A 19,915-nucleotide genomic window follows, 5' to 3' on the forward strand; every position below is an offset into this window, starting at 1 on the left:
TCTCTGAAATGCTGAAAAATTGGAATCTCACCATTTGCAATAGAGATGAATCTAGAGGATATTGTAGCAAGTGAAGTAAGTAAGAGTGAAACAGATAAAATATCTCATGGACTTAATTATCTATTATGTGAAAGGAAAAAAAAACACAAAACAAAACTAATAAATGATGAAAACAGGCTCTAGATACAGAGAACAACTCAATGGATGTCAGAAGGGAGGTTGGTAGCGTGTATGTGAAACAGGTGAAGGGAGCTGAGAATAACTAAGTCACAGCGGTGTTACCAAGGTAGCTCGGTGGTGAAAAATACACCTGCCATTGCAGAAGACTCAGGAGACATGGGTTCAGTCCCTTGGTCGGGATGATCCCCTGAAATAAGTAATGGTAACCCACTCCAGTATGCCTGGAAAATTCCATTGACAGAGGAGCCTGGTGGGCTACAGTCCATGGGGTTGCAAAGTGTCAGACAACAGTGAGCATGCACCCACACAAATGCAAGTCATAGGCATGTACTATACAACAGAAGCAGTATGTTTAATAATATTGCAATTACTTCCTATGAGGATAGATGGTTATAAGACTTATCTTGGTGATAATTGCATAATCTATGCAAATGTTAAAGCACTTTGCAGTACACCTGAAATTAACAATATTGTTTGCCAACTATATTTCTTTTTTTAAGAAGTTATGTTCATACTATACTGTTGTGCAGTAGCATTATGTCTAAAAAAGCAATGTACATACCTTAATATAGAAATACTTAATCACCCAAAATGCTAATTATCATCTGAGACTTTGGTGAGTCACAACCTTTTTGGTGGTGGAAAGCCTTGCTTCAATGCATTATTCTATTGATGTAAACAGAAGAAATAAGGGGAGGTACTTTCTTGGGAAAGGTCACTTTCTCAATCAAATTTGTTCCTCAATTAACAGTAGTGCTCCGCTGTGTAGATTTTCTCATATTTTAGTGTCTGGCTGTTGGCTTACGTAAAACACAGAGAGAATGACCTTGCTTAGATTTTGTGCTTCAACCTCACACTTCAGCTCCGTTTACCAGCTCCAGGCTGGAGTGGAGAATACTGGCCAAGTAAAATTGTGCTTTTTGTTTTCTCATTTGTCACTCTCTCTTAACATCTGTAGATTCAGCTCTTTCAGGAACACCAGAAGAAACAGTTATCTATAGCAAGCTGAGATTTGAGCATCTCTGTGTCCCTTAGCTTAACATCATTTAAAAATACCTCAAGTAGACTGTGACTCACAGTGAGGGAAATGATGAAGACAGCTGATATCCAAGAAAAACATTTATTATTATTATATTTTGACCTGCTCTGTAGTTGCTTCTGGATTTCTTGATTTTCCTCAATTGCTTTAGTTGTTGATTTCATTAGTACTATTAAATCTATTCAAGTTTTGAGATTTTTTAAAAATCACACTTCTTATTTACTTTATGTACTTCTGCCTCTATGTTGAGCTTTTGTGGTTGGGTTTTTTGTGTTTTTTTTTTAAATAAAAACTTTAAAATTTTTATTATTATTATCATTTTATATTTATTCTTTTGTTTGCCTTTCTGATTTTTCTCTTTCTGCAGTAGTTACTCATATATATATATATATTTATATATATTTAAGTAAATAGCTTTTCGGAGAAGGCAATGGCACCCCACTCCAATACTTTTGCCTAGAAAATCCCATGGACAGAGGAGCCTGCTAGGCTGCAGTCGATGGGGTCGCTAGAGTTGGACACGACTGAACGACTTCCCTTTCACTTTTTACTTTCATGCATTGGAGAAGGAAATGGCAACCCACTCCAGTGTTCTTGCCTGGAGAATCCCAGGGAAGGGGGAGCCTGGTGGGCTGCCGTCTATGGGGTTGCACAGAGTCGGACATGACTGAAGCTACTTAGCAGCAGCAGCAGCAGCAAATAGTTTTTATCTACCTCTATTTAACTTTGCTTTTCTATTCTTTTTTCCTGTTCTTTGTCTCACCATGTTTGTTAGGTTGTTTTTTTTTGTTGTTGTTGCTTTATTCCCCAGGTGTTATCTTACTAAGGTTTTGATTTCCAGTTTGTTCCAATTAGTTTCATTTTTAACTGGTTGATAACATTTTTGGTTTGCTTTGCTTGCTGGGTCAATTTCTTATACTTTCTTTTTTGGATTGTTTTAGTTTTGTTTATATTTTATATATGTGTGTGTGTGTGTGTGTGTGTATTACATTATTTTAGTTACTATTTGCCTGATTTTGTATGTACCATTTGTCTGGAGTTTGTGTTTTGTTTCTTGTTTTGTCTTTGATTTTTCTGTTTGTTTTAATCTCCTTTAATGCCATAAAAAGCCACTTGTGTAATCTCAGTTCCCTGGCCAAAGATTGGGCCCTGAGCCTTTGGAGTGGGACCCTAAACTGACTCCAAGACCCTATACTGCCAGAGAACTTCTAACTCATGGAGTATTAATTAGTGAGAACTCCCACAAAGGCCTCTGCCTGTATATAAGACCTGACATCACCCAGCTGCCACCAGTACCCAGCGCAGGTGCCTCACTCAAAGAATAAACAAGAGAAAAACACAAACCCAATCATCAGCAGAGAGGATTACCACATCAAACAACTTGAATATCAGAGAGAAAAAAATAAAAAAACTTCACCTCCTCCCATCAGAAAGGCAGCACAAGTCACACCCAATAGGATGCCTACACAAACTATTGGACCAACTTTACCCTCCAAGGGCAGAAACCAAAAGGAAGAAGGAATTGACATTGAAGCCTGGGAAAAAAAGATTTCAAACAGAATAAGTTAAAAAAAATGAAAAGGCAGAGAAATATTGTACAAATGAAGGAACAAGCTAGAAACACACAAGACTAAACAAACAAACAGGAAACAGGGAAACTACCTGAGAAATAATCCAGCCTAATGATAGTAAAGATGATCCCAAAACCTCAAAAATAGAATAGAGAAAATGCAAGAATCAATTAACATACTAAATAAAGAACTACAAAAAAATAAAGAACAAAAAAACAGAGATGAACAACACAATTATTGAAATTAAAAATATTCTAGAAGGATCAATAGCAGAATATCTGAGGCAGAATGGATAAGTGAGCTGGAAGATAGAATGGTGGAAATAAGTGCCAAAGAGTGGAATAAAGGAAAAAGAGTGAAAAGAACTGAGGATACCCTCAGAGACCTCTGGGACATTACTAAATCCACCAACATTTGAATTCTACGAGTCTCAGAAGAATTAGAGAAAAAGAAAGCATCTGAGAATATTTACTAAGAGATTAGAGTTGAACATTTCTCCAGCATGGGAAAGGAAAGACTCAACCAAGTCCGAGAAGAATAGAGAGTCCCATACAGGATACACCCAAGGACAAACATGCTGAGACACATACTAATCAAACTTACAAAGATTAAACACAAATAAAGAATATTAAAAGCAGCAAGGGAAAAGCAACAAATAACATACAATGGAAACCTCATATGATGAACAGCTGATCTTTCAGCAGAAACTCTTCATACCAGAAGGGAATAGTAGGGTATATTTAAAGCACTGAAAGGGAAAAATCTACTACCAAGAGTACTATACCTGGTAAGGATTTCATTCAAAAATGATGGAGAAATCAAAAGTTTTGCAGACAAGCAAAAGTTAAGAGAATTTCATACCATCAAACAGGTTTACAACAAATGTTGCTGCTGCTGCTGCTGCTAAGTCACTTCAGTCATGTCCAACTCTGTGCGACCCCATAGACGGCAGCCCACCAGGCTCCCCTGTCCCTGGGATTCTCCAGGCAAGAACACTGGAGTGGGTTGCCATTTCCTTCTCCAACGCATGAAAGTGAAAAGTGAAAGGGAAGTCGTTCAGTCGTGTCTGACTCTTAGCGACCCCATGGACTACAGCCCACCAGGCTCCTCCGTCCATGGGATTTTCCAGGCAAGAGTACTGGAGTGGGGTGCCATTGCCTTCTCCGACAACAAATGTTAAAGGGAGTTATACAGACAGGAAACATGAGAGAAGATAAAAACCTACAAAAATAAATCCCAAACGATTAAGAAAATGGCAATAGAAACATTATATATCAATAATTACTTTAAATTTGAATGGATTAAACATTCCAACCAAAAGACAGACTGGTTGAATGGATTAAAAAAAAAAAAAAAGACCCATAAATATGCTGTTTACAAGAGACCCACTTCAGGCCTGGAGACACATACAGACTGAAACTGAGAGGATGGAAAAATATATTCCATGCGAAAGGAAATCAAAAGAAACTCAGAGTAGCAATTCTCATTTCAGACAAACTAGACCTTAAAATAAAGAATATTACAAGAGGTAAAGAAGGACACTACATAATGATTAATGCCATCAATCCAAGAGGAAGACATAACAATTGTAAATATTTAACACCCAACATTGGAGCACTGCAATGCATAAATAAACACTACTAGACATAAAAAGAGAAACAGACAACCTAACTTTACACCTAGAACGACTGGAAATAGAAGGATAAAATATAGAAGGATAAAATAGTCCCAAATTTAGAAGAAGGAAAGAATCATACAGATCAGAGCAGAAATAAATGAAAAAGGAATGAAGAAAATAATAGTAATGATTAACAAAACTAAAAGTTGGTTTGTTGAGAAAATAAAAAAATGGACAATCCATTAGCCAGACACATCAAGAAAAAAAGGGAGAAGAATCAAATCAACAAAATTAGAAATGAAAAAGGAGAGGTTACAACAGACAACACAGAAATACAAAGGATCATAAGAGACTATGTGCCAATAAAATGGATAACCTGGAAGAAATGGAAAGATTCTTAGAAAATTTCAACCTTTCAAGACTGAACCAGGAAGAAACAGAAATTATGAACAAGCCAATTAACAAGCACTGAAAATGAAACTGTGATAAAAACACTCCCCAAAAACAAAAACCAGGGCCAGATTTCTTAATAGCTTAGAGGTAATACCTATGGTTCTAAAATGCTTTCAAAAAATTGCAGAGGAAGGAACACTCCAATCTCATTCTACAAGGCCACAATCACCCTGATACCAAATCCAGACAAGGAAAACACAACAAGGATAATTATAGACCAATATAACTGATGAACATAAATGCAAAAATCCTCAACAAAATTCTAGCAAACAGAATCCAACAACATATTAAAAAGATCATACATTATGATCAAGTAAGGTTTATCCCAGGGATTCAAGGATTCTTCAATATACACAGATCAATCAATATGATATACCATATTAAATTGAAAGATAAAAACAATATGTTACTCAACAGATGCAGAAAATGCTTTCAACAAAATTCAGCACCCTTTTATGATAAATACTCTTCAAAAAATGGGTGTAGAAGGAAATCATTTCAACATAATAAAGGCCATATATGATAAACCCACAGCAAATATTATTCTCAATGGTGAAAAACTAAAAGCATTCCCCCTCAGATCAGGAAAAGAACAAGGATGCCTACTTTCACCACTGTTGTTCAACATAGTTTTGGAAGTCTTAGCTACAGCAATTGAAGAAGGAAAAGAAATAAGAGGAATCCAGATTGGAAAACAAGTAAAACTCTCATTGTTTGCAGACAACATAATACTACACATAGAAAACCCTAAAGATACTGTCAGAAAATTACTAGAGATAATCAGTGAATTTAGCAAAGTTGCAGGATACAAAATCAGTACACAGAAATCACTTGGATTCTTATACATGGACAAGGAAGAATCAGAAAGAAAAATTAAGGAATCAATCCCATTTATCACTGCAACAAAAAGAATAAAATACCTAGGAATAAACCTACCTAAGGAAACAAAAGAACCGTATACAGAAAATTATAAGACACTGATGAAAGAAATCAAACACAACATAAACAGATGGAGAGACAGTCCATGTTCCTTAGTTGGAAAAATCAATATTGTGAAAATGACTATACAACCAAATGAAATCTCCAGATTCAGTAGAGATTTCAAATTACTATTGGCATTTTCACAGAACTAGAACAAAAAAAACCCCTCACAATTCATATGGAAACACAAAAGACCCTGAATAGCCAAAGCAATCCAGACTATAATACAAAGCTACACTCATTAAGATAGTATGGCACTGTCACAAAAACAGAAATAGTGGCTAACGGGACAAGATAGAATACCCAGAGAAAACCCCATGCAACTATGGGTACCTTTTTTGACAAAGGAGGCAAGAATATAAAATGGGGCAAAGATAGTCTCTTCAATAAGTGCTGCTGGGTAAACAGCTATGTGTAAAAGAATAAATTAGAACACTTCCTAATACCATACACAAAGATAAACTCAAAATGGATTAATGGCCTAAATGCAAGACCAGAAACTATAAAACTCTTAGAGGAAAACATGGGGTAAACATTCTGTGACATAAATCACAGCAAGATCCTCTATGATCCACCTCCTAAAGTAATGGAAATAAAAACAAAAATAAACAAATAGAACCTAATTAAACTTAAAAGCTTTTGCACTTAAACTTAAACTTAAATGCACTTGCACTTAAACTTAAAAGCAAAGGAAATGATAAACAAGATGAAAAGACAACTCTCATTGTGTGAGAAAATAATAGGAAATGAAAAATTGACAAAGGATTAATTTCCAAACATACAAGCAGCTCATACAACTCAATAATAGAAAAACAAACAACCTAATCAAAATTGGGAAAAAGACCTAAACAGATATTGCTCTGAAGAATAGACACAGATGGTTAATAAACACATGAAAAGATGCTCAATATTGCTCATTATTAGAGAAATGCAAATCCAAACTACAATGAGATGTCACCTCACACTGGTCAGAATGGCCATCAGCAAAAAATTCACAAACACTAAATGCTAGAGAGGATGTGGAGAAAAGGAAACCCTCTTGCACTGTTGGTGGGAATGCAAATTGATACAGCCACTATGAAAGACAGTATGGAGGTATGGAGTATTCCTCTAAAAACTAGGAATAAAACCACCATGTGACCCAGCAAACCACTACTAGGCATATACCCTGAGGAAACCAAAATTGAAAAAGACACATGTAACCCAATGTTCATTGTATCTCATTTAATTTTATGCAATGTGGAAGCTATGACTTTATGAAATGTATTAGTTCTTAAGTAACAGCAACTGAAAGTCGAACTTACTCCTTGAGCCATGGTTTGCAGAATTAGTGTATTAGTAAGCATGAAAATCATCATTACATAAAACATCAAACTCATACATCTCTATCAGAACTCTTGTGTGGCCAGGTGCATTGTAAATAAGAAGTATTATTTTGAAAGGAACCTTTTTTTTTTTTTTTTTCTGAGCAATAGGTCACAACAGTGGGCTTAAGTGTGCTCTGTCACTTCAGTCATGTCCAACTCTGTGTGACCCTATGAACTGTAGCCTGCCAGGCTCCTCTGTCCACAGGATTCTCTAGGCAAGAATACTGGGGGTTGCCATGGACTTCTCCAGGGGATCTCCCCAACCCAGGGATCGAACCTGGATCTCTTATGTCTCCTGCATTGTCAGGTGGGTTCTTTACCACTAGCACCACCTGGGAAGCCCGCGGGCTTTAATACTCAGCATTTGAAAAGGAACGTATTTGAGTCAGTTCTAATGAGGTGGATGAATCTAGAGCCTATCACACATGGTGAAATAAGTCAGAAAGACAAAACAAATATTGTATATTAATGCATAAATATGGAATCTAGAAAGACTACTGCTGAACCTATATGCAGAGCAGTAATGGAGACCTAAAGATAGAGAACAGACTTACAGACACAGGACTGGGGTGTGGAAGGAGAGGATGGGTTGTAAGGAGAGAGTAACATGGAAACATATATATTACTATATGTAAAGTAGATAGTCAATGGGAATTTGCTGTATGACTCAGGGAACTGAAACCAGGGCTTTGTAACAGAGAGGTCGGATGGAGAGGGAGGCGGGAGGAAGGTTCAAAGGAGAGGGGACATAGGTTTAGCTATGGCTGATTCATATTGATATTTGGCAGAAACCAATACAATATTGTAAAGCAATTACCCTTCAATTAAAAATAAATTAATTAAAAAAAAACACCTCAATATCAGTCTTAAACATTAGAAATAGTGAGAAAATAAAGAAAAAAAAGTGTGTTCCTCTCTTTTACTTATTAATACATGCTGCGCTGCTGCTGCAGCTAAGTCACCTCAGTCGTGTCTGATTCTGTGCGACCCCATAGACGGCAGCCCACTAGGCTCCCCCGTCCCTGGGATTCTCCAGGCAAGAACACTGGAGTGGGTTGCCATTTCCTTCTCCAATGCATGAAAGTGAAAAGTGAAAGTGAAGTCGCTCAGTCGTGTCTGACTCTTCACGACCCCATGGACTGCAGCCTACCAGGCTCCTCCGTCACTATGCAGAGGGAAAACATAATTTCAGAACTCTGCTTACCTATTTTTATTGGCAATTAGCAGACATAATTCTAGAGTTTTGTTTTATTGTTTGTTTGTGAGGTATGTGCTCCATTTTTGTGGAAGGGGAGCTCAGATGTGTTCCCATGGGTAGAAAGGTTACAGAAATCTTCAGAGAGATTATGAGATGCAGAAATTTGAGAATCACAACTCTACAGCTATAAAACTAGATGTCTATAAATTGTACACAATGAGAAATCAAGTCCAAGTTGAAATCTTCACTATATTACTAGTAATCTTTAATATGTTACTAGCAATTTTAGCAGTTTCTAAAATTACTATATTTTTTATTACTATTAAAAATAGAGGAAGACCTCTATTTTATTTTGCAAATTGAATACACTCATTCTTAAAATATCATGTGAACACTTTAGTAACAGAAAAACAAGACAAAAATACACAATTCAAAATTTAAAATGTGAAAATGTGGTCATTTCAGTATATTAGCTTCTTAAAGCATATTAATTTTTAAAAGCAAAAACAAAAGACAATGTCTTACCTTCCATCTCGATTCCAGTCATACACCTCTACTTTGACTGTTCTGTCCATGGTGAAAACATACACACAGGGTAAAATTACTTAGTAAGATCAAATTAACATATGATTGAAAGTTAAAAAATAAGTTATAGACTTTCTTAGATAAAATATTGTATACTTTCAAGTTTTAAAAAATAAAGTTGATTTTCTAATTTTAATACTAGTCTTCAATTTTTACTTTAAAATAGGTTTTTAAAATCACATAGATTTTTAAATTCTTTAAACAGAGTAGGAAATTAAACAGGAAAAGCATTTATAGTCTGACACAGCTCTTCAATGAGGAGCATAGAGCTTCTTTTCCAGTCTTCAAAACCACTGTCTTTGTATTTTGACATTGAGTTTGTATTTCTCATACTCAGCATATATCAGAATCACATGGAAGGCTTGTAAAAATGTGAATTATGTGACCTCATGCCCAAGTGTTTCTGGTTCGTAGTCCTGGGGGTGGGCCCAAGAACTTGAATTTTTACTAGTTTTATCAGGTGATGCTGATGCTGCTGACTATATTATACAATATAGTTAGAACTGTATTATACAAATCACGGTCTTAGAAAGAATGAGTCCAATTAAATAAAGTTGTGACATTATTAAATGAATAAAATGACAGGCAAGCACCATAATACATTTTAAGGACATCTAATGACATATTAGTACCATTATCAATATGTTTACCAAAGAGTTTTTCCTATGATTTTAGTTAATAGAATAAATTTTCATTTTTCTAATATACAAGTAGTAAGATAAAATATGTTTTGGGGTGAGAAGGGCTTTTTATACAGTAATCTTTTAATCCATCTTCATAAGAAAAAGAAAAAACTTTGATATGAATAAATATTCAGGTATATTGTGGGAAGATCTTCAGGGCCACATCACCTACTTATTTGTAAAACACCAGAATCTCCCTATTCTAGATCTATAGAATTTTTATAATTCAGTGACCATGAGAATGATGATGTCAAATAGGATTCTCAGGAGTAAACAGGGTTGATAACATACATAATCATAATTTTACATCTTTTGTATATTTATTTCTTTCTAGAAAGATAATACCAAATGAAAAGCTTGAGGCTATAAAAATTATGGGATACTTTTGAATATGTTAAACAAATATTCAATAAATTTTTAGCACTTTGCATATTTTTATTTTTGAAAATTCAGTTAAATCAAATTTTAATTAGTCAAATTATTCCTCTTGCCCATACCATTATGGGTAAAAAATGCTACTTAAAAAATTCTTAATAAGTTAACTATGCTTTTGTAAATACACATTTACATTGGCAAAGAAGCCATCTTAATTTTAAAAATTCAACTTAGACTATTGGATACAAAATCTACAGTGAGTAAAATTCTCAGACAAGTTGATACTTATTTTACCTGTCATAATCGCCATTACATAAAGCTCTTACTGAGATCTTGAATGCTTGCCATACAGGATTTAGAGTGTTTTTGACAACTTCTGTTTTATGACAGATTGTAAAACTGTAAAAAAAAAAAAGTTTTCCAGTTATTTTCATGATTTAGTTCTAATATATGCCTTAGTAATCATTTCTTTCTTTATATTTTGTGCCAAAATACAGGTTGCCTGTCCCTCCGTTACTGTTATATCAGTCAATAAAAAGAGATTTGCTGTTTCAAAACTTTAAAGATTAGCTCATCATAACATATGGCAACCCACTCCAGTATTCTTGGCTGGAGAATCCCAGGGACAGAAGAGCCTGGTGGGCTGCCATCTATGGGGTCGCACAGAGTCAGACACGACTGAAGCGACTTAGCAGCAGCAGCGGCATCATAACATAAAGCAATGAGGGACCTTCCTGGTGGCCCAGTGGTTTAGAATCCACCTTGCAATGAAGGGGACACCAGTTCTATCCCTGGTCTGGGAAGATCCCACATTGCCATGGGCCAACTAAGCCCATGCACCACAGCTACTGAGCCTGCACTCTGGAGCCTGTGGACTATTAACTACTGGGCCCATGTGCAGCAACTACTGAAGACCGCATGCCCTAGAGCCCAGGCTCCACAAGAGAAGCCACCACAGTAAGAAGTCTGTACACCACAACTGGAGAATAGCCCCTGGTCTCTGCAACTAGAAAATGCCCACATGCAGCAACAAAGACCCAGCACAGCCAAAAATAAATGAATAAATATAAAAAAAAATGTTTAAATTGCAATTGTGCAATGAGTTTAACTAAAAATGACCTGAACATTCAATAAATCCTAAAACTGCTTTGTAAATAATCTCTATAAAAATTGTAGTGACATATTGTTGCAGTGAAAAGTATCAGTCACTAAACATGAAGGTTATCAGTAATTTTGAGAAGTTTTGTTGGAATGCTGGGCAAAAAATCTGGTTAGAATGAGTCTAAGAAGGAGAAGAGAAACAGGCAGAATGTGTAAGCATTTTTGAGCAGTTTAGCTGTAATAAGGAAAAAGAGAACTTGAGGATAACTTAAAGGGGAAAGATTAGTCAAGTGAAAGGTGTGTTTTTTGTCACTTTTTAATTTTTTTTCAAGATGAAATTAAGAACAACAATGGTGTATGCTAAAGGAAAAATATATTAGAGAAAAGACTATTTGTGATGTATGAGAGTAAGGGGAAGAAGGCTAGAGTAATGTCCTGATGTAGATGGAAGTGGATGGGATAGAGGGCATCAATATGGAGTAGTAGGTCTTGGAAGCACTTGGATAGTCATTTTGCAGAGCATTTGGGAAGGCCAAACACAGGGGTAGATATTGTGATGGGATCTTAAGGCATTTCTCCATTTGCTTGCATTGTTTTATTAAATAGGAAACAAGATAAACAGTAAATAAGAAAGAGGGGAAAAGTGCATAAGTGTCTGGGAGAGAGGAACATTGATGGATTAAGAAAAAGGAATGATTTCTGAGGAGGGTCAAAGGCTTATTGAAGATTAACATAATGGATTTATAGTAGAGATCATTCAATATGTGGTTCTTTTTTTTAATCTAAACTGTTGCTATTCCTAGAGGGAAGAAAGATAGCAATTAAAGAATATATAGTAAGCGGTAGAATCCATGAAACCTTAAACTAGTTTTCTGATTCAAATTTCAGTATTGTTTCCACCAAACCATTTAATCTCTGGACATCAATCAGGTCCTGGTAATATTCTTGCCTAATGCAAATTTATGCAGCAGTTCATGAGCTATAAAATGTTTTAAATGATCTTGGTTAGAACAATACCTAAATTCAATTTTCACTAAACCCTTAAGTCATGTAGTGTTCTAAATGCAGGGATCCCTCTTATAGTCATGAACATGAGAATATTATATAACTACACCATGGTGAACATATTGCAACTAAACCCTATAAGAAAATAATTCCATTTTGAAAGGGAACTGAGTCCATTTTCCTCTTCATGGTCAAGAAAGGGTCTCTCTTCATTAAGAGATCAAAAAGAAACATAATATGAATGGATCATGTATTCAGTTTAAGATTTATGGCGTTAGCACTACACTCTTCCTGGTAGTAGCCTTACCTATCTAAAGAAACTCATGTTACTAAATTGACAGAGCTCAAGAGAATGTGTTTGTATAATGTGGTCAAATGCTCTCAAAGTTGAATCACCCAAAGCAATATAGGAATCACCCAGGGCAAAAAACATTAAAAGAAACATAAATGATAGAGAAAACTCTAAAAGATTAATCAAAATTACTTTGAAACTTCTCTTAATAAACTGAATCACATTCTTAGTGAGCTACTTATAAACTAGGTAGTCATCTGTCATTCTCACTTGTAAAGCACTTATGGCAGAAAGTGAAGAGGAACTAAAGAGCCTCTTGATGAAAGTGAAAGAGGAGAGTGAAAAAATTGGCTTAAAGCTCAACATTCAGAAAACTAAGGTCATGCCATCTGGTCCTGTCACTTCATAGCAAATAGATGGGGAAACAGTGGAAACAGTGGCTGACTTCATTTTTGGGGGCTTCAAAATGATTATAGATGGTGATTGCAGCCATGAAATTAAAAGATGCTTACTCCTTGGAAGGAAAGTTATGACCAACCTAGACAGCATATTAAAAATCAGAGACATTACTTTGTCAACAAAGGTCTGTCTAGTCAAGGCTATGGTTTCTCCAGTAGTCATGTATGGATGTGAGAGTTGGACTATAAAGAAAGCTGAGACTGAAGAATTGATGTTTTGAACTGTGGTGTTGGAGAAGACTCTTGAGAGTTCCTTGACTTCAAGGAGATCCAACCAGTCCGTCCTAAAGGAGATCAGTCCTGGGTGTTCATTGGAAGGACTGATGTTGAACCTGAAACTCCAGTATTTTGGCCACCTGATGTGAAGAGCTGACTCATTGGAAAAGACCCTGTTGCTGGGAGGGTTTGGGGGCAGGAGGAGAAAGGGACAACAGAGGATGAGATGGTTGGATGGCATCACCAACTCAATGGACATGAGTTTGGGTGAACTCCGGGAGTTGGTGATGGACAGGGAGGCCTGGCATGCTATGGTACATGGGGTTGCAAAGAGTCAGATACGACTGAGTGACTGAACTGAACTGAACTGAACTTATATGCTATATAGACAACAAAAACTCACTAATAATTCCAGCACTAGTGTCACTAGTGAAAACTCTGACAGGAGTCTGCTGCAGCGCTAGTATTCAGGAGTACAGCTATATACATAGAAGTGTGTGTATATATTTATTACAAATAGAGTTATAAGAAAAATATTTTTATTGAATAACCTGTATTAAAATACATTGAGTTGTTTTTAAATGATTTTAGATTTTTAGATTAGTTGTACTCAATATTTGTATTTTATTTAATAAATAATTTAATACCATTTTTACAAGCATAATAAAATTTTGTAATATTCTCTTACCAGTGGCATTATATGTGTGGCCAACTGAAACTCTATAATTTGTGCAACTAATCTTTGTAATTAAAGAAGTAAGAATAAAAGAGAAAATTCAGGAAATAGGTTGTTCAGACAGGAGTAAACATGAACTTTATTCTTTGTTATTCAAGAAATTTTGAATGATTTTTTAGTTTTTTATTTTTAACTCTGCAAAAAACTGAAAAATATGATTATTTTCTTCACTGTCCAATATTTTTCACATGGGTAAAATTAGTGTTCAGATGTAAATGCTACTCTAACATTTTTACCACTGAAATACAAAAGAAGCATGCAAAATCTAACAATATGATACCATAACAAAAATAATCAATAGTTGCCCAGTGATTGCATCAACAAAAATTCTACACTCTGTAAAGCATCATTTTATATTTTTGTATATTCACTTTAAATAGCAAATTTCTATTTTTATGTACTATTTTTACTCATTACATAACATTAACATGTATAATTTCATTTATAAGTATAGAAGGTTACCTTTTTTTTTAAACAGCCAATTCCTCTCATTTTAATCTCCCAATGACATTTTCTTTTTAGCTACTACTTTATTATGCATAGTTAAGGAAAATAGGAAATATTATACCATAAGATAATAAAATAATAATAACAGCTAACATAATTTTTATGTTAAGTAAGCTCTAAATGATTTTTCTGTAGTAATGCATTTAATACTCTCAATAGCCCTGGGAGGTAACTATGATTATTAACCCATTTTACACATGAGGAAAATGAGCCCCACATGAGTTTTAAAACTTGCCTATGGTCCCATAACTATTAAGTAGCAGGGTCACAGTTTACACCTAGGCAGTAGGACCTTTTTTAGCTCATAATTTTAACAATTAAACTTTCTCCTCAATATTGAAAATACAGTAAGAATCACAGAAACTAATAAAAATGTATTTCATGGTAAAGTCATATGTATTAAATTAAACTCTATACAACGGAATACCACTCAGTCATGAAAAAAGAAATAAAACTGCCATTTGCAACAACATAGATAGACTTGGAGGGTATTATGCTAAGTGAAGTAAGTCAGACAGAAAAAGACAAATACTATAATATGATGTCACGTATATGGGGAATTTAAAAAATACAACAAACTAGTGAACATAACAAAAAGAAACACAGATACAGGTACAAAATATCTCACAGATACAGAGCACAAACTAGTGGTTATCAGTGAGGAGATAGGACATAGGAGGAGAAATACTGGAAGGGATTAACAGGTACAAACTATTTCATATAAAATAAGCTACAAGGATATGTTGTACAATGCAGGGAATACAGCCAATATTTTATAATAATTATAAATGAAGTGCAACCTTTAAAAATTGTGAATCATTATTTCGCACACCTGTAACATATAATATTACATATCAACAATACTGCAATAAAAAATTAAAATAAATTATAATATATTTTCAAATCACATAGAAACCAGTCTAATCATAACTGGTAAAATATTCAAATTACTTGAATAAAATGAAAAATTTTCTTGAATGCCATATATTATTGAAAAAACCATGTAGTATAAAAAGCAACCAATAAAAATCCATGTTCCTCTCCAATAAACCTGCTTGAGTTCAGTTCTATTAACAAAATACATTAGTTTCAGCATTTCAGATTTCTACAAAAAAATAAAGCTTCCATACTATTAATGCAATAGAAGAGGAAATATTTCTATGAAGCTGAAAACCATTCATTATAAATATCAAACAAAACATATAAAATGCTTATAAAGTTATACATTGTTATTGAAACGAAAAAAATCCTATAAATCTTGTGAATACCAAAATATTGTACTGTTTATCAATTTAATAAGCTTCTCTAGAAAAAATGATAATTTAAATAGCATACTTATCATAGACTTAAAATGCATAAAAGATAAATCTACCTGCCATCTTCATTACTTCGATAAAATACAAGAAAAGGATCTGATTTTCCAAAGAAGTCCTTCTTGTCCAATTTATTTGCACAAAATTGCATTAGAACAGCATCCTACAAACAAAATTAATATAAAAGCTCAAAACCTGGGTTATAAGTAACTAGAAACTGCAGATCACAGCAAGACCTGACAAGCAAACAAATTTTCCATTTTCATACAAATGGCCAAATGTGGGAAAATTCCAGAAAACATCAAATTATGTTTTAAGGGACTATAAGACTAAAAAATTGACTCTTGGAAGTTCTTGTTCTAGTCACAGAATTATTATTTATTAAAACCCTTTAACCTTTCCTGCCCTGGAAAATTGCTAGTAAGCTAGATAACTCTGTGTAGCCAATATTATAAGATCTCTAGTCACATCTTCAGTTATTCAGGTACACATTTTTAGAAGTGTTTTTGTTTTTGTTTTTTTTAATTTCCTCAGGAAATATTTGTTAAGCATCTACTATTATCTACCATGTATTAGATATTGAGATGTATCAGATGATTAGATGAAGCATAAGACAGATCCAGACTGACAACATAGTTTGCTATCTAAATGGGGGATAAGGTTCCTTCTTAATTAAGCAAAAGTGCACCACAATTTCTCCATAGGTACATTTAAAAATAATTTGTATTATATTGGGCTTTTAGTTAAGCACTTTCATTTCACCCCCAATTTAAATCACTTATTTCTATGCTAATTATTATATAAAACCAAATATTTTTATCCGTTTATATACTCAAGCACTTATAATCCTCATAACTAACTTAAACAAGGTGAGGTATCATAAATCAAGGAAGTTAAACATTATTCAATGATGATAAACATATTTAAAAGGTATAAATTATATAGTAATTTAAAAATTAAAATCAGTATTCTGGATTTGTTTTTCTTTAACTGAAAGCAGATGTTAATTTTTGAAGATGAAAGAGTCAAAGTAATTCATATTAAATCAAGAGGTCACATTTTTAAATACTGCTTGGTGAAAATGTTGATAAATATTAAAAAGGCACTCTCTCATTCACTGCTTCATTTTGCAGTGTTAATAAAACTTACTAAGCATCCACCTAATTCTCCTTATTTTCTTTTAGCAATTCCAGAACTCCATTCAAGAGGTGATGCTATCTGTCTTTTTCATTGATTAATCCATTCATATACTAACTCAGCAAACATTTCTCAAGGAATGCTTAGGCTAGAGTCTGGGAATGAAGAGATGGTTTCAGAGAAGTTTATAACTCCAGGTTTCTGGATTTCAAAAGCATTGGGGGGTATTATTTTACTTTGTTATTTAACATATAGAAGTCATATAGAAGTTCCACTTTAAGAGTTGAACACCCATAATAGAGCAGGAAATACATGCCTAAGCTGGCATAGTAACAATAAATATTTTAAAGAAAACTGAAAGAACAGAGAAAATAAAAATATGGATATCACCATCAACTCAAACTTTGCAACCATGATCAATTTGAGGTTAAAAAATCAAAAATTTCTTTTAAGGAAGTAGTGACAGAGTCACCCTGAAAATAAAACAATAAAATCAAGGCAAATTGAAAAGGAAGGACTGGTTTTACTTTTCTGTTTCTTTTCTTTCCCTCTCATCTTCACATATATTAAAACGCCCTTAGGAGAGAGTGGTTTTCCAAGAACATGGGACAAAGACATTAGTCTTGCCACAGAAATAAATGACTCCTCTAAGACATTCTTCCAAAGCACCTAAAACAAAACATAAATTACCAAAAAAAATATTATGATGCACTTAAAATACACAGTAGAATTCTGAACTGTGTATATTTCAAATGGATGGTGAATTACACTTCAAAGAGTAAAATGAATTTTCATATGATCACTGTTAACGTGTGCATGCATGTTAAGTCACTTCAGCCACGTCCAACTCTTTGCAACCCCATGGACCGTAGCCCACCAGGCTCCTCTGTCCATGGGATTCTCCAAGCAAGAATATTGGAGTGGGTTGACATTTCCTTCTCCAGGTGATCTCCCCAACCAAGGGATCCAACCCATGTCTCTTATATCTCTTGAACTGGCAGGCGGTTTCTTTACCACTAGCACCAATTGGGAAGCCCGAACATTGGTAAATGTAATACCAAATTGTCGTTTTTCAAATTATATTTCATAAGGTTTGGAAAATGAATAACTCAAAATAAAATATTGCTTTCAATGCACCAAATGATATAAACTTGTGGAAAATATTTTTGTAATTACTCAGGATAATAACAGGAGAGATTCCATCTATATCAAACACAAAAGAAATCTAATTTCTGGGGAAAACACAAGCATTCACTTACTTTTAGAAATACAAGAACATCATTACATTTTTAAAAACTCTTATGCTTAAAGCACCCTGAGAGAATTTTAAGACTTTCTTTAATACTCCATGCTAATGTAACAAACTTCCTAATGGAGAAATGCACTTAAATGTTTCACATTTCTAACAAGTTCAAACCAAGCTTGTTCTGTAATTTTTCCAGATTCAATGAGTGACTCGTCATCTACCCAAAGTGCTCAAGGAAGTTGTCCTTGCCTATTCCCTTTCCTGACCTCTTACCTAGTTCATCTCCAAGTTGCAAGATGCTATCTCTAAAACATTTATCAAATCTTCAGTCACCTGGATATGCACAGTGGCATTTGTTCACTTCTCCCTCTTCTGCTCTTGGACCTATCCAATCAATTCTCCATTCAGCAGGGAGAATAATAGACTTAAAACATAAAATACATAATTTTGTTCATAACTTTAAATTATTCAAGTCTTTCCTTTGGATAAGCACAGAATCTTTAACATAGTCTACAAAAGCTCAACATCAAAAAAACTCTGAGCAACCTTTTCCATATTCATCTGACAAAGTTTTATTTCAGTCATTTCCCCTTGCTGAAACACACCAGATACACTCTTTCCCTCTTTAGGCCCCATATAAGTTGCGTGTCCTGCTGGAAATCTTTATCATGACTTGGGGCTCCTCATGTGAAGAGTTGACTCATTGGAAAAGACTCTGATGTTGGGAGGGACTGGGGGCAGGAGGAGAAGGGGACGACAGAAGATGAGATGGCTGGATGGCATCACGGACTCGAAGGATGTGAGTTTGCATGAACTCTGGGAGTTGGTGATGGACAGGGAGGCCTGGTGTGCTGCAATTCATGGGGTCGCAAAGAGTTGGATACGACTGAGACTGAACTGAACTGAAGCTAAAAATGAATTTTCTCAGAGTCTTAGTTACCTCCACCCAATATAAATTAGATTCTCCATGGTAGAATCAATATTTGCCTACAGAATCATCTGATTAATGTATATTGTTTTCAAAAAATACATGTGTGTTGAATAAAAGGACAGAGGTTGCTTATTGCTATTTTTCTTGCCATTCTATTACAAGCTTCCTTACCATGGAATAGCATATTATACATTTTGTGAATATTGTTAAATCAATCAGAATGAAAAATACTATTTGTGGACGATTTGAAGCTATTTAAAAATACTGAGTGAGGAAACATTTCCAATATGACTTCAAAATTAATATCTATCCTAGAATTTGTGATCACTGACCTAGAGCCAGACATCCTGGAATGTGAAGTCAAGTGGGCCTTAGAAAGCATCACTATGAACAAAGCTAGTGGAGGTGATAGAATTCCAGTTGAGCTGTTTCAAATCCTGAAAGATGATGCTGTGAAAGTGCTGCACTCAATATGCCAACAAATTTGGAAAACTCAGCAGTGGCCACAGGACTGGAAAAGGTCAGTTTTCATTCCAATCTCAAAGAAAGGCAATGCCAAAGAATGGTCAAACTACCACACAATTGCACTCATCTCACACGCTACTAAAGTAATGCTCAAAATTCTCCAAGCCAGGCTTCAGGAATATGTGAACCGTGAACTTCCTGATGTTCAAGCTGGTTTTAGAAAAGGCAGAGGAATCAGAGATCAAAATGCCAACATCTGCTGGATCATGGAAAAAGCAAGAGAGTTCCAGAAAAACATCTATTTCTGCTTTATTGACTATGCCAAAGCCTTTGACTGTGTGGATCACAATAAACTGTGGAAAATTCTGAAGGAGACGGGAATACCAGACCACCTGATCTGCCTCTTGAGAAATTTGTATGCAGGTCAGGAAGTTAGAACTGGACATGGAACAACAGAC

The 19,915-nt window shown here is 34.7% G+C and overlaps 1 protein-coding gene across 5 annotated transcripts in view; it reads right to left on the bottom strand.

Annotated features, from left to right (window-relative positions):
- The window catches only part of CPNE8 (copine 8), a 334,767-nt gene that overhangs the window by 184,546 nt on the left and 130,306 nt on the right, over positions 1 to 19,915 (bottom strand). For all 5 annotated transcript variants that reach the window (XM_025283977.3, XM_044941627.2, XM_006055240.4 and 2 more), the window contains 3 exons: positions 15,738 to 15,841; positions 10,345 to 10,449; positions 8,933 to 8,974 (listed from right to left, as the gene is read on the bottom strand). In XM_025283977.3, the coding sequence (XP_025139762.3) occupies positions 8,933 to 8,974; positions 10,345 to 10,449; positions 15,738 to 15,841 (251 nt within the window). The remainder of the gene's footprint in view (positions 1 to 8,932; positions 8,975 to 10,344; positions 10,450 to 15,737; positions 15,842 to 19,915) is intronic.

Source organism: Bubalus bubalis, chromosome 4 (genome assembly GCF_019923935.1).
Source record: "Bubalus bubalis isolate 160015118507 breed Murrah chromosome 4, NDDB_SH_1, whole genome shotgun sequence".
NCBI classification, from domain to species: Eukaryota; Metazoa; Chordata; class Mammalia; order Artiodactyla; family Bovidae; genus Bubalus; species Bubalus bubalis.